A 14,330-nucleotide genomic window follows, 5' to 3' on the forward strand; every position below is an offset into this window, starting at 1 on the left:
AAAAAAGGGGGGGGGGGGGGGGGGGGGGGGGGGAAATACGTATCCAGGCCGGAAATCGAACGGGCCAAATAATCTGATTATCTAAAGTGTGTCTTATCGCTTAAAGCGACCGATCAACTTCCACCTAGGGACGTACGTACGGTTTCTGGCTGTATTACCTCAGCGTCCTAAGCGACGACGGCCGTCGTCCCGACGGCACCCGACGACCTCAGCGTCTTTCGCTCCGTAGCACTAGGGTTACCGTACCCCAGGCTCACTCTCGCTCTCGTTTTACACGCTCGTCCGTATACCCTGGAGAGGCTGCACTTCTAGTGTTCCTGAATCCATTAACCCCGACGCCTCGTGCCTGGGATAGCAGCGGGTTCACTAAGCGTCACGACGCCCGGGATGGGAAGAAACTTTATTGAACCGAACGCAGACTTCAGCTCCACGAACGCTGTGTTATACGAAAAATGACGTCAGTATATATATGTCTGATCTGGCAGGACCAACTGGACTGCAGAATTCCATCCAATATCCTGCACACACGTGGTACGCTCCTGGGCTGATCTTCCTGTCCCTTCCTTTTCCACTTGTTCTTTTGTCCTCTATTTTTTTCATCCTTTCATCATTGCCGCTAGCAATCTCGAGTGTCTGTGCTTCGGGCGACCTGGTTCAGGAAATATCACAGGTCCCCGTGACGGTCCAGCTGGCGGAAACAATCGAAGAATATTTTTCGAAAATTCAAAGTCACTGTGTACTTTGTTAATATGCGAATCCACGTGATCCACTTTTGCGTACTTCCATATCCGGACCTGATTACATCGATATGAGATTTCAGTTATATTTTTTTTTGCATATCGAGACTCCACCGCACTTCTGCGGTTAGGGCCGGGGTAAGGACCTCGGTTATCCGTTGATTAAAATCGACGTAGCATGCACGTCCTGTGGTCACGATAGTTACGAAGTTTTTCTATAGAAAAAATTTTTCTTGGAAAACTTCGGTAGCTAGAAATTTTCCTTGCTATTTACTCTGTAAAGATGCCACGGGGCCCTTTGAACCTCTGCGTCGTACCTGTATTTTTTTTTGGGTTCGCTTCTTTCAATGCAAACCAGGTGTACCGTCGCAAGCTCACGAGCTAAGGAAATACGTGTAGATCGGTGAGTTCGACTCGGGTCATAGGTGACAGAGCCAATATGAAATGGTAATTCAAATCAGCCATTGTATTCGAATAGGAACTATAAAAGTCTTCGTGAATATCGTGGTGCGTGTCTCTTATCAAGACCAGCTGGCCCCCCAGTGACGTCTGCGTCTGGCACCGAGTACCCGAAGGGCCCAATGTTGACTCGAAGAAAGATTTCGAATTTATAAGGATCCTTCCGAGTAGCCTGCTAGGCACGTGCCTGAAAAATTTTAAAGAGACTGACACGTACGTGCCCCCAGTCCATACTTACGGATACCTAACCTGCATGAAAGTTGGACGCGAATCCGATTACGTATTTAGATTCGGGACGACCAGTATAGACGTTACCGCTCTCACGTCTTGACCCTATCTTTGTTCTATGCTGTGACCTCAGAATTTTCGTCTCGCCAACCTCGATACGACGCCACTGGTATCAGTTGCTTAGCTGTCCGTTCGATTTTAGCCCGAGTCATCCCTCGTGCTCTGACGTCATCCCCCTTCGTCATCGTAAATACGTAACGAGGTTCTGGATGATTTCGTAAAATTCATGGACTCTCAGCTAAATATTAAACACTGGTCGAATTACGATGCTGGCTGATGTCGATGGCGTACGTCGAAATGGGATCCGAAAGAATTATGCAAATTATCGTATCGCCCTTTTCTCCCGTCTATTACCAGGTCTCGTTTACTCGCGTGCAAAGACACCCGCGGCCGTTAATTCGCCGAGCAAGCGAATAAAAGTTCCATCGTCGTCTGAATTACGTATCTGTATCTTAGTATCATAGCACGGTGGCGCCTTTCTTTTATTTCTTCTTGCGTCACCCTTCGCATCCTTGTTTTTTTCATTCTGTTCGTTCTCTCTCTCTTGCTTGGTACACCCCTGAAGGTTCTTTCTATCGAAACGATCTCGCCTCTAATGGACGTATAAAGACAGGCGCGATATTATTTTTCACCCTGGAGGCTCGTCAGGAGGTCGAACGACTAAGCGACGGGAGATAGGTGCACTGGGGTAAAGAGAAGGCGAGAGAGAGAGAGAGATAGAGAATGGTTGGTATAGAGGATTCAAAGGACTCCCGGCTTCGGTTTGGCGAACGGAAAGATCCGGACGGTAAGTGAGCGACGAAGAGGAGAATAGAGTGGGAACGATATCCCGTTAACGAGCTAGTAATGTGCGGCGAGCCGTGCCAATAATTTCAATTTGCTCCCGCGCCAATACAATGTATAGTCGTGCAGCTAGAAACGCACCCTTCGGAATAACCGTCGCCCGAGGATTCATTATAGAGTTTAAGGTATAGGGTATAGAGTTCGCGCGGTTTCTAGATTTCTTGTTGTAATCAGTGCGGATAATAGATTTAATTAATACTTTACAAATATACGTATCTGGTATTACCTTCGGTAAGTCTTGACGATCTACCAGACTCGTTAGTGGGAAACTGCGTTAGGTAAGCAGCTTCGCGAAGATTTTTGGAAAATTATTAAGTAACATAAAATTTGAGAGATAATATTTTTTTTCACGTGAGGCTGGATTCGGTGCAATATCTCTGTACGGGGTTTCCCGAGTAGCCTTGACCGTCGCGCAACCCTGAACCTACCACGCCCATCCACTGGAGGCACCCCGTGCACCCCTCTTACCCTGCTCTCCTCGTATCTCTCGGTTACGTGGTGTTCTGTCTGTCGGTAGTGAGCGGTAAGGGAGAGAGAGAGGGAGAGAGTACGAGAGGAATAGTAGCCGTGGGATAGAACGCGAGAGTGAGATGAGAGAGTCTGGGGGCAGAAAATGGCTATAGGTATAGTAGGTAGACGCACACACCTAGGCCAGATGGAGGAATGGTTGGCAGTCGATATTTCGCAGGGATGCTCTTAAAACGACTAACAAGATACGCACCTCGTGCTTGGACGTGCTGCACGCCGGGTCCGACGGCTCTTCGTTCTGGCATTTGTGCTTGTGATTAAGCGCAATCGATATCGCGCCTCCTATCTACGGCCCTGCGTGTGTTCTCGCGGTAATTAACGATCGTCGAGGCTTAGGCAGGGTAATGGGCTCTGGAAGTGTCGTAGCCGTCGGACGGTATCCCGCTAGGTATTTTAACGCCGGATATACACCCCCGAGATCTTCCGGCCACTGAGTAAGAAACTTTGAGGTTATGTTGGTTCATGGGACGATGAGTTTGCACCGCGATATCAATTGACTAATGCTTTTGTAAGAGGAGAACGTTGATTATCGGATCTATAGGGATTTTCTTAGCTGAGAGATTGGATGAAAATTTTTTTTTCAATTTTTCCCTTTTTCTTTATACTCGATCGGCCATCTTGAAATTCTTTGCTACGGGCGCCATTTGTGCATTCATGCGGTTACTTGGTCGGTGGGATGTGTGAATTTTATTTTTTATTAGTTTTTTTTATATAAGGGACGCCATTTTAATCACGTGGTTGAAATTTCATCGCGCATTCAATTCCTGTTTTATCTTGCTCACTGAGACTAGAGCTGCTGTACCACGCGTTCGTTCAGAATGCGAGTCACTTTGATTCCATGACTAAACTAACGTATGCGTATCCACGTTTTGTTTGCAGATCAGAAATGGCCAGAACAGCTGGACCGGCGGGTGAAGGTTGCCTGGAGTATAATTAGTTTGCCTCGGTATGGACCGGGCGACCTACCAACGGACTTATGGACGGATGGAAGCATGGCCGCCACGAGATATACCCCATACCTCTTCGACGGTCTCCTCCGTCTCGTCTAGGAGGGAGGAGTCTCTTTGTGCGAACACGTGTTCTTACCATGGACACGCAGTGTCCCCTAGGATGGATACCATTTCCTTTTCTTTGAGAAATGAAAAAAATTATTATGGAAGTGACACTCGGGATATAGCCAGTTACGGTGCATGATAATGACAGAGTGCAATTTCCCAGTGGAATTTTTTTGCCGTCTTTGACGATGGGAGTATAATGAACGAAAGAAATGAGACGGAAAAAAAATACTTTAAACGTAATTTCGCGAGGCAATTAAAACACGCCGCGGTATATAATCTTCGCCGGTGCCAACTGACATCTAAATAAAATAGCAGATATTAGACACAGTGCTAAAGCACTGAGAGCCACGGACACGAGATACGTTCCTGTTGTCGTCGTCCCTCGATGTGGACTTAGACTGGGATTAACGCAGAGTCGCTACGCCAACTGCAATACAGCGAGCTTGGCCTCAGTCTGTCGAGAGTCGTCGTGCGGTACGGATCGTTTTTACACGTGTCCTCCGAACGCTACTATAATTTTACCAAGAGGATTGTGCCGGTTTTTCATTCTGTTTGTGTTATAAATGGATTTTGGATCGTGTTAGTTTTCGTAAAATCTACGAGGCCTTTTTTTTATTTGCGGTTCTTATCACTGGTCTACGTCTTCGACTCTTGTTTTTCTCTAGAGCGGGGTTGACCGGTTGTTCTCTTTCTTTGGGTCTGAAAAATTCACTTCTCTTCAGAGATGGCGCAACTGGATCATTGTGGGCTCGACAAAGAAGTCGCCGGTTCTTTTACCTCCCCACTCTCTGACGGGTCGGGGTTAACGTTAGGCAAACTCGCCGAATCTAATTCTCGAGACTCAGTGCGCGGGAGACTCTCTTCGGCGATGGTTTTCAGTAGCGTGTTCCGTTTTTGTGCCTCGGGCTTAGTGATTGGTGCGTGTGTTGAGTGTACGCGTTTGCAATCGTCATGCGGGATTCTGGCAGTGCAGTTCTTTGTAATTTTTTTACTTTTCGTCGTTATATACCGGCTTCGAATAGTCGCTGGGACTGCTGCAGGGGAAAAAGGAGGAATCACGTAAATAAGACTATTGGGATCTCACAGTGAAGCTATGTGATCGTATTACTTGTGTTATACGTGAAAGCCGTTTTTTTTAAACTTGAAATATCGAATTTAGTCTCACGTCGGAGCGTGTTGAATATTAATGGATCTGTAGAATTTTCTTTCTTCGACGTGGGTGTCAACGGAGTGTGCATACTTTTTTCTTGTATAAGTGAGAAAATCGCTAGCGAAACGTGCCACACTTCAGCCCAGATACAAAAATAAAGAAAGCTGACCGTCTCAAGGCTACCAGATCTCGCATTGTTTCAGGGCCGTAGGATTTTTGCGATTGTTGGTAGACTGACAATGAGGGTCGTTCTTGTTGCGGACAAGGAAACTGGCAGAAAGAGATAGATAGAGAGAGATAAAGAATAGATTTAAGAGAGAGCTAGTCCTCTTTTACCTCTGCTCGTTTCCTTCCATTTGTCGCGTTTTAAGAGGCACGATGGCTTCCATTATCCCCGAGTAGTGAATTTTATCCGATTAAAATCTCGTTTTATCCCGCTTCACTTTGTAGGTGTCGTGCTGTACTTAAGTTCAGGTAAATCCAGAGAAACTGGATATTATATGCCGTGTTTTAGAATACAGGACAAAATGAATATCCATAGTGAAATGAAAAATTCATTATCAGTCTCGAATACATTACGGCTTCTCTGCCATTGATTGAATATGTATCGCGACGTCCTTTATGCTCAACCCACTTATAATTTTCCAACTAAAAATAGATATTCCGTAGACACTTTAGAAATCAGGATAATAGATTACCTGAAGAATTTTTCAGAAGAGTTCAATAGGTTTAACAGTGAGTAACCTCCTTATCAGTATCGGCAGTATCATGACAAGCCATCAGTAATATCATGTAAAACTAATTGAAATTAACCAATTGATTTATCTATCGTGTAAACAGGTGCAGTGTATCGATAAAGTCGTGTTTTTTAAACAAAGCATATCCCTCTTTCTCAGTTAAGGGAATAAATGTATTATTGAAGACTGTCAGTCTCCAAGGCCCGAAGTGTAACAAATCGTCTCGAGAAAGGATCATTGTATAACAGTATCAGCGACGTCGTCGTCGTTTCAGGGCCGTGATAAAAGGTGGACATCCACGTCGGGCACCCAGGCCTCTCTATTTCGGTCGTTTTGCCGATTAAATTAAAAATAAAACTAATTGACAGTAGAGGAGACCAGTACGAAATACACCGCCAGAGGCGCTTTTCACTTTGAAATTACTACCTGCTGTTGGATAGAGTACCATTCTCTTGATCCAGGAATCAAAAGTAGAATTTCTTGTGACGAAATAAAAAAAAACTCAACAGGTATACTATTCGGTGTAAAGAAGAAACTATATCGCAAGGAGAAAAGACTCCAGTCCCCTGGACGTTCTTGGAATGCACATGAGATTACTCTCGAATTTGTCGATTGATTATTATTCAGATTGTATGTTCGATATATGAAAAATGAAATATTAAGACCGTGAAATTTATCCGTCAAAAAAACGTGTTTTTACAAATTTGTTTATAAACAGTATAAAATCAATCTATTAAATATAACCGTCACGAACATATAGAGCAAGTATTTGTAAGTCAGGAAAATGCGAATCCATGCCTATTTTTTATTGAAATGCAAGAAAAAAAAGCCGCACCTGCAAGGGTTAAGTAATGATAACTTTAATGTAGCAATATACAGGGTGTCCCAAAATTACCTGACCAACGTGGTATGGCGGTGTTCGGGAGGCACCACTGATCACGAAAATGACCTTCCTTTTGTCCGGAAGGTCTGAGTTTTTAAATGGGAGCAGGTCAAAGTTGACCAATCAGAGGAAGGCGTCAAGAGAAGGCGTCAAGAGAAACGTAGGCACCTACGAACTCTGAGTTTTCTTCCCTAGCTTTTGTTTCTCGGTAGCTTGTTTCTTGTTTCCCATAGGCATGTCTTCGGCTGACGTCATCCTGCCCGAAGCCACCGAGAAACAAAAGCGAGGGAAGAAAACTCAGAGTTCGCAGGTGCCTACGTTTCTCTTGACGCCTTCCTCTGATTGGTCAACTTTGACCTGCTCCCATTTAAAAACTCAGACCTTCCGGACAAAAGGAAGGTCATTTTCGTGATCAGTGGTGCCTCCCGAACACCGCCATACCACGTTGGTCAGGTAATTTTGGGGACAAAAGGATGGTCATTTTCGTGATCAGTTGTCCATCCCGAACATCACCATACCCCGTTGGTCAGGTAATTTTGGGACACCCTGTATATAAGTCCGTATTCAGAACTAGCTTTTAGTGTTAATAGCGCACTTTTAAATTTTTTCTTAGTGACTTTTAACTACAAGCGACTCTGTTAGTGATTTTAAGAGCGAGTTGTGAATACGGACTATAGTATATTTGAATATACCTGATATCCATGCCCTACCATGGTATATGTACAGTTGGCTATTTGGAATTTCCTTTACTCATTCGAATAATGCAGACTGGAAATTTCCACGCAAGACCTTTACGGTGCTGTGCTCTCCGGGAATTGTGGAAGATACTAAGTAATGCTAAGATTCTATTTCAGTATGCTTTGATTAAGTTAATCGATTCTGGAGTAAAGCTGTGATCCTCTGGTATATGGAAGTCAAAGTGTATTACAGGTCGAATGGCTAACTCTTGGTTGCTTGTATACATAGAAAAGGATTTTATAATTGTTATTGTTTTATAGAAAATTATCATTTATTTATTGCTTACATTAATCGACTCTTCTTTTTCAATTTACAAGACGCTGGCCCTGAGACTGATGCGTATACGTACAGCTGTGCAGTGAGGGATGCTGATGAAAACCGTAATCCTGGGATTTCCTATTGTGCTTCGTTTGGTTGAAGAAATTCGTGCCCGAAGTCCCTTATCATTCTCCTGTCCGGTGTACGAGCGTTTAGACAACTGGACGGAGAACTGATAAGGGCCCGAGGGTCGCAGACTCGACGTGGGAATGTCTAATGAGAGGGAATACGATTTTATACCGAAGCAGTTTGGCCCGTTACTAACTGGATTGCGTGTTATTTGATTAGACTATTATACGGGAGTGCCTGCTTGTCCGCAAGGAGTACTTTAAACAGAGGGTTCGGATAAATGAATTAATGAAAGAGCTTGCTTTTTTGTTGTTGATTTGTCTCCGTCAATTCGATGCCATTCCAAACAGAGAAAATTGTTCTCAGTGATGAACTTGTGTGCGTGAATCGATTCCTTGATTTTGTATAATACACTGTCGTTGAAATTATTGTAATATAAAATGACAATGCTTGGATGTTGCTTGTAATAAAGATAATAAAAATACAGCGAAACGATATTATGTAGTAGTACAAATTCTGGTAGATTGAAAATCCTGTGGCTTATGTCATGTTTGGTGGCAGATTTTATTGTCTTGGTTTGTGTTATATTAAAAATAAATATATTTATTCCTTCTCCTTAATTCAAAGTTATCCAGAAGAAATTGTAGTTGAGTCACCCGGTAACTGATGATGAAGCCTGACAAGGGATGGTAAGCGGATCGAAATTCACAAGAGTCTTAGAAAAAGACAAAGTGTAACGAGCTGTTTATTTAAAAGTTTTTTAACTCGTCATTCGCTTTGTTACGTAACTGACGTGTACAGCTAAGTGAGTTAAGTAAAAGCGTGCTGCTGGGATCCGCTATATTACACGATTCATTAAGTTGTTACAGCGTGGAATCGTGTCACAGGAAACGTATGGTAGGTGGCGATAAAACCAACATTATCAATCTCATCGTCTAACGAGATGTAATTAGTTTTAAACATCTTCCGCGTTGCTCTTAGTTTCTATATTTCTTTTCTTATTTTCTGACTCGCTCGCTGCTCTCTTCTCCACGTTAACTTGTTCAACACGTAATTTTCGAAAAACAATGAAATTCATTCCTATACTCGATTCATTCGATGACTGGGAACGGCTGCATGAAACGAGCAGTGTTTCCAGACGTAAAAAAAAAGCTAGAACTTCACGATACCCGTTCCAGTATTTTACGTTCCTGTACTTTTGGACGCTGCGTTTTGTATCTCAAAACTTGGATTAATTTGAACAATTGGCCTCGGGGATGCTTCCACGATTTTGCCAGATGGATTTTGCACAATAAGGATCTGCTTCCCGCGTTCTTTTTCATTCAGGAAATGACCCACTTCGACAATCTTCAAAGCTGAGAGATTTCGTACGATTTTTGCACTGCCTAGTGTGTTATCGGATTTCGGTAAGATTACTGGATTTTTTGAGACGGTCCCAGCAAAGGATAGTTTCTTTTTTGGCGCTATAGACACTTCCGGTGACGCGGCTGTTCTTTTGATAGGTACATTAACACTACTCGATACTGGTATGGCTTGTATCATTTCCGGATTTATCGAGATCACTTTGGGTCCTACGATTATTCCGTTTCCTGTAAATAATAACTTTGTTGATACGTACACTGTATGTTTGAATAAAAAGGATTTGTTTACAAAGAAATGTTTACCTTTCTCCATTGCCTTTGTTACGGGACAGTCTTTGTGCGCCAGAAGTAGCGTTTTTAGTTTAGCTACTTCAGAACGTAGGGCTCGTACTTCCATTTGCAAAACAGCGTTTGTTTCGTTAACGTTATTTACAGTTCTTTCCAATTGTTGAATCCAGGCTTTACGCTTCGCACGTGCACGCATTGAACTGGCACGATTTCGTTCTAGAATTTCCTTTTTCTTATGTGGATCTATATTTCTGTTTTGATTATCGCTGGTTGTTGCTAAATCATCGAAATCATCTTCTGAATGTATGGACTTCGGATTGTCGCTATTTACACCGTTCTTGGTCAGGACTTGCTTCAACTTCTGCACAGATCAGGTTAGTATTATTTAGGTATAAATGGAATTTGGTAAAGTAGAGGTGAATATGAATTTTACCATTTTTGCTAATGAGAGCCTAGATGATGTGGTACTTTTCGATTCATTTTTGTTTGCACTTCGCAATGGTGGTTCCGTCTTTATAACAACAGTAGAAGCTTTAGTCTGCTGAATTGACGTAGTAGAATTGTTACACGGCTCGGAAACTGGAATTGCTGATAATTGCATTAATTTTCCATCGGCAGTCTTCAACAGTAATTGTACTTCTTCTCCGTTTATAGACCTTGGGCAAAATATATTTTCTCATATAAGTATCTTCAAAGAAATGGTACAATTCAGTGAGGCGAATTAATGGATTCACTTACAGTTGAGGTGATGTGGGTGCTTGTATGATTTTTGTTGTTATTGAAGTATCTGTTTCTTGTACAATAATTGTTTCCGCTGAATGTCCTGTATGTTCCTTAGTAGTTATTATTTCGACATTTTTTATTTCCTTCGAGTCAGTCTGTTTTATTGCTCTACTAGTACACACTTCAATGCAAGTATTCTTTTCTTGATTTGTTGCTATTTCTGTTATTGTGATTGAAGGTGTTTCTTGGGAGACATTTTCAGCGAGGATTTGATCATTTGTCTGTTGTACATCTGATATATGTGGAAATACATGTGGAGTATGTAGTGTATCATCAGAAATTCCTACCTAAGGATAGACATTAATTAAATTTTTGTAATTTAGTTTATATTTCAGTTTTAAAAATATATTATTTTACTTCAGGTACTGTCAGCGATCCACTCTTTCCTGCCTCCACCGCCCTTCGAAAGGTTTCCTCGAAAGGATTTACATTTTGCAAATCTTGAAATAAACCAACCTCCTCGCAGTTTCTAATGAATCTTGTAGGAGTTGGAGTCTGATCAGCTGGTAAAAGAAAGAGGTAACACTTTTAAGATATTTCATGCAATACACTAACAAACTTACCCACAAAGACATTGTTTTTCCCATTTGCTCCAAGATTTAAGACCATATCATGTTTTTTCTTATGGACCATTAGATGATCCTCATTAGTAAAACTCTGGAAGAATCAACAATACTCAATGAATTTGGAACAAAGTCTGATATTACATCAGTCAACAATGGTAAATTTGAAAAGTACAATTTTGCCTACCATATTACATCCCGGCGAAGGACAGGCAAAGGGTTTCTCCGAGTCAGTCATTTTGATTATCTCGCAAGAGAAATACGCCACAAGTACGTTTACAGGTGGTACCAAAGGGAAACGTTGAGATAACGTCCGGATACAGAAAGAACCGTAAATTCGTAGCTCCCTCGAACGAAATTCACATGATGACAATAGTCAGAAATATGACCTTATCACGGCCCTCGAGGCTTCATGTTAACAAATGAAAGATATTCGCACGTTGCACGAATTAATCGTCGGTTTTATTAAACTTTGACTTTGACGTATTGAGTCGGCACGGCCGCTGCCATTTTTGTAGCAGTCTCTCTGCGCATGCGTAATCAGTGAATTTAAGAATCGTTCGCTCTAACATCAGTTCGGAGTGCAACAAGTTTATACCGTACTTCTTGCAAATCTGATTTCACCTTAGTTAAATAGATAATTAAAAACAGAACACAAATATGTTCGTAGTATTAGACTAGCATAGCAATCGTATAGTACTTTCTTCCAAAACTGATTCTTAGTTCCAGGAATAGAATTTCACTAGATCCTAAAATAAAAGGTGTTCATGTCAAAAATTACGCCCATCCCAAAGATATGACTAGTATGTAGTGTTAACTTACCCTCAGTAGCAGCGTAAATATTCCAATATGTACGATAAATAATTAATACACAGAGCATTTATATATTACGTTTACAATATTTTACAGAAAGAAGAAAGTGGCTATGACTTCCATTGGAGATGAGTCGAAAGATGAAACGCGTAAGTTCTATATCTATCAATTCCTAAAATACAGACTTGTTATTATGACACGAAAGTGAGACGAGTATTCTCAAGAACTTTTATTACTTTTTAAATATCTTCTCACACTTACGAACCCGTTGGCGTTGGCATCAAATAACTTAGCAAAACTAACACGTCGTAACGTCCACTTGAAAATCGAGTGCTTTTCAGGAATACTGTAAGACTAGAAAAATTCATATTCTTATTCATTCAGTCATAGTATATTCACACAGAGAATATTCGTGTTATGGCATTGTTATTAGCTATAAATATAACTACTAGCATTTTTAACTCACAGTAATTGATTGCACCAAGCATGAAATTTAATTTGAGACAAGTACAATTGTATATTACGTGTGCATCATGCGGTGCACTTGATGAATGCATCTGCAGATTGAATTTGATTATTATACGTCATAGTCAGTGAAATAATTTCGGTCAATTGAAAAAATTACGAATGACATACATATAATATATATATGTATATCAAATATTTACCGGCTGTTCTACCTACACAAAATTGTCGTTAATGACGAATTCGTATTTACCGGCACTAGAAACAAATATCGACAACGTAGCGAACAGCATTCATCTCTACCGATTGTAAGCATCAGTTTATAATGCAACTTCTGCAGTGTACTGTGAACAGTAACCAAAAGTTGAACGTACAGATGTCCAGCAGGGGCTTTCTTATCTTATAATCATTTAATTATACTAACAATTACACTGCAAGCAATTAATCGCCTGATGCATCATTCGTTCGTTTACTTTATCATATTACATTCATCATTCCTTTACTTTATCTCTTTGACCATTTTCGAGTCGCAATACATTTCTACTGTCCAGAACGAAACAACTAATGTCTCTTTAAAATTATTTCCAAGACAAATACGATAGAGGCAAGGGTAAGACCACCGCCTAATATGATAAAAGGTAAGAGTAACGTTTTCAATTGAAGTGGATTGAACGACGCTGGATTCATCTTTCTTCTCCAGGACCACGTAGATACATGCACATCCCTCATGACGTCGCGACGCCATTTAAATCGTAAGCCGCTTTCGATTATCTTGAAGTTTTCCAAATCGTAGCGCTCGAGCAATGGCCAATTCGTGTTTACGAAATGTCTGTAATACGAATCGTACATTATTAAAAATTTATTATTCGAATTATCCAACACGAATAATAACATAACCCGTACGTTAGATGCCACGGTCTCAAGTTTTCCTTGGCTTTATATAACTGTGGTGATTTGGCCTCCCACAACTCTGCAAGTAGACAGTCCATCATGCATGCTCTGCAATCATTGTCCTCTATGATCCCGTGTAAACAATCTAAATACATTGCAGGATGATATCTTGATTCAAGAACAGGATCGACCAAGAGTCTTTTAAACGACTCGAATCCATAAATTGGCATCCCACTGTCCTTAAGTTGCTGAAGCGTATCTACAGCCTTGTAGGCTCTGGGAATGGTGAGGAAGGATACCAAGCGACCTTGAGTACAATAAAAAAAAGAAGTTAAGTATTTTTGATAATTATTAAAATGTCTATGAGCACACAATATACCTGTGAAGATGCCATTCGTAATTAGCATTACCAGTATTACACTTCCTATGATACATCTGTGCTGGACACTTCTGGACAAATATTTTGTGCTTATTCCTAATAAGATTTTGTAGGTGTTTAATGCGGCCCATACTATGTCTCTGTCATTTTCAATTTTGCTGTATAATAAGATTAGACAGAGACACACTATGAACAGATTTATGAGGATCCAACAGTCCCAAATCAATATTATGTTCATCCATATTGGATAATATCCTGCTGATAATGTGAGGAAACATGTGCCGCTTTTAACGTGGGGATAAGTATAATCCATTTCGCTTATCGTTTCTAAGTAACGACTTGGGAAACCAATGTCTGCATGTCCATAAACGATATCTTTAACTGTTCCTACAAACGATCCGTTTTCAAGTTTCACACCCAGTGGGTTTTTACGATCATAAGGTACCTGCAACGGTACGTTGAGATCTTAGAGAAAATAATAATTACAGAGTTAATGATTTATTTATCAATATTTCATGCAATTTTACCTCGTGTATGCTAAAACGTAATTTTTGCGCAATTGTCTTTAAAATCAATCCTTCCTCTCCAACCCACTTTTCCAATCCAGTTTTATTATCAAGGAGAATCACATTGGGCGAGAATGGAACGATGCTTAAGGGAATTACGTAATTCTCGAGATTTTGAGTTTTTTCAAAAAAGACAGTTTTACACAGATTGTCATTCATACTGATTTTTCTCTCGTTATTTGGCTTTATTTTATCGCTTATGATTTCCGTAACTGTCCAATTGTCGAAGCGAAAATTTCTCTCGTAGAGATACCAGCTGTGATTAAAATTATATAAATACAATGGAACTTCAATGATTTCCTTTGACACAAGACGCCATGGATATACGTGGTCCATAGAGTACGGATTGAATGTATAAATTTTTAAGTTTTTGTCTTTACTCGATTTTACGTAACAAATCAAAATGACGTTTA

The 14,330-nt window shown here is 40.8% G+C and overlaps 2 protein-coding genes and 1 long non-coding RNA gene across 5 annotated transcripts in view; 1 reads left to right on the forward strand and 2 right to left on the reverse strand.

The window, feature by feature from the left end:
- The window catches only part of LOC112494083, a 34,191-nt gene extending 26,260 nt beyond the window's left edge, over positions 1–7,931 (forward strand). For both annotated transcript variants that reach the window (XR_003059217.1, XR_003059218.1), the window contains exons 2-3: positions 3,735–4,387; positions 7,739–7,931. This is a non-coding gene — a long non-coding RNA (uncharacterized LOC112494083). The remainder of the gene's footprint in view (positions 1–3,734; positions 4,388–7,738) is intronic.
- A 597-nt stretch (positions 7,932–8,528) lies between these two features.
- LOC107265952 (cyclic AMP-dependent transcription factor ATF-2) lies at positions 8,529–11,329 on the reverse strand. Its single transcript, XM_015735923.2, has 7 exons — positions 10,991–11,329; positions 10,804–10,897; positions 10,598–10,743; positions 10,196–10,527; positions 9,891–10,113; positions 9,473–9,818; positions 8,529–9,397 (listed from the first exon to the last, which is right to left on the reverse strand). Exons 1-7 carry the CDS (start codon positions 11,039–11,041, stop codon positions 8,991–8,993), a joined length of 1,599 nt encoding a protein of 532 aa, XP_015591409.1. The 5' UTR covers positions 11,042–11,329; the 3' UTR covers positions 8,529–8,990.
- A 445-nt stretch (positions 11,330–11,774) lies between these two features.
- LOC107265954 lies at positions 11,775–13,681 on the reverse strand. 2 transcript variants are annotated; one of them, XM_025083225.1, is made up of 3 exons: positions 13,352–13,681; positions 12,985–13,279; positions 11,775–12,910 (listed from the first exon to the last, which is right to left on the reverse strand). In XM_025083225.1, exons 1-3 carry the CDS (start codon positions 13,662–13,664, stop codon positions 12,643–12,645), a joined length of 876 nt encoding a protein of 291 aa, XP_024938993.1. In that variant the 5' UTR covers positions 13,665–13,681; the 3' UTR covers positions 11,775–12,642. The 2 variants fall into 2 exon arrangements, with proteins under 2 accessions (XP_024938993.1, XP_015591411.2); XM_015735925.2 differs by having other exon boundaries at positions 12,985–13,681.
- Positions 13,682–14,330: the final 649 nt, after the last annotated feature.

Source organism: Cephus cinctus, unplaced genomic scaffold (genome assembly GCF_000341935.2).
Source record: "Cephus cinctus unplaced genomic scaffold, Ccin1 Ccin1_scaffold0261, whole genome shotgun sequence".
NCBI classification, from domain to species: Eukaryota; Metazoa; Arthropoda; class Insecta; order Hymenoptera; family Cephidae; genus Cephus; species Cephus cinctus.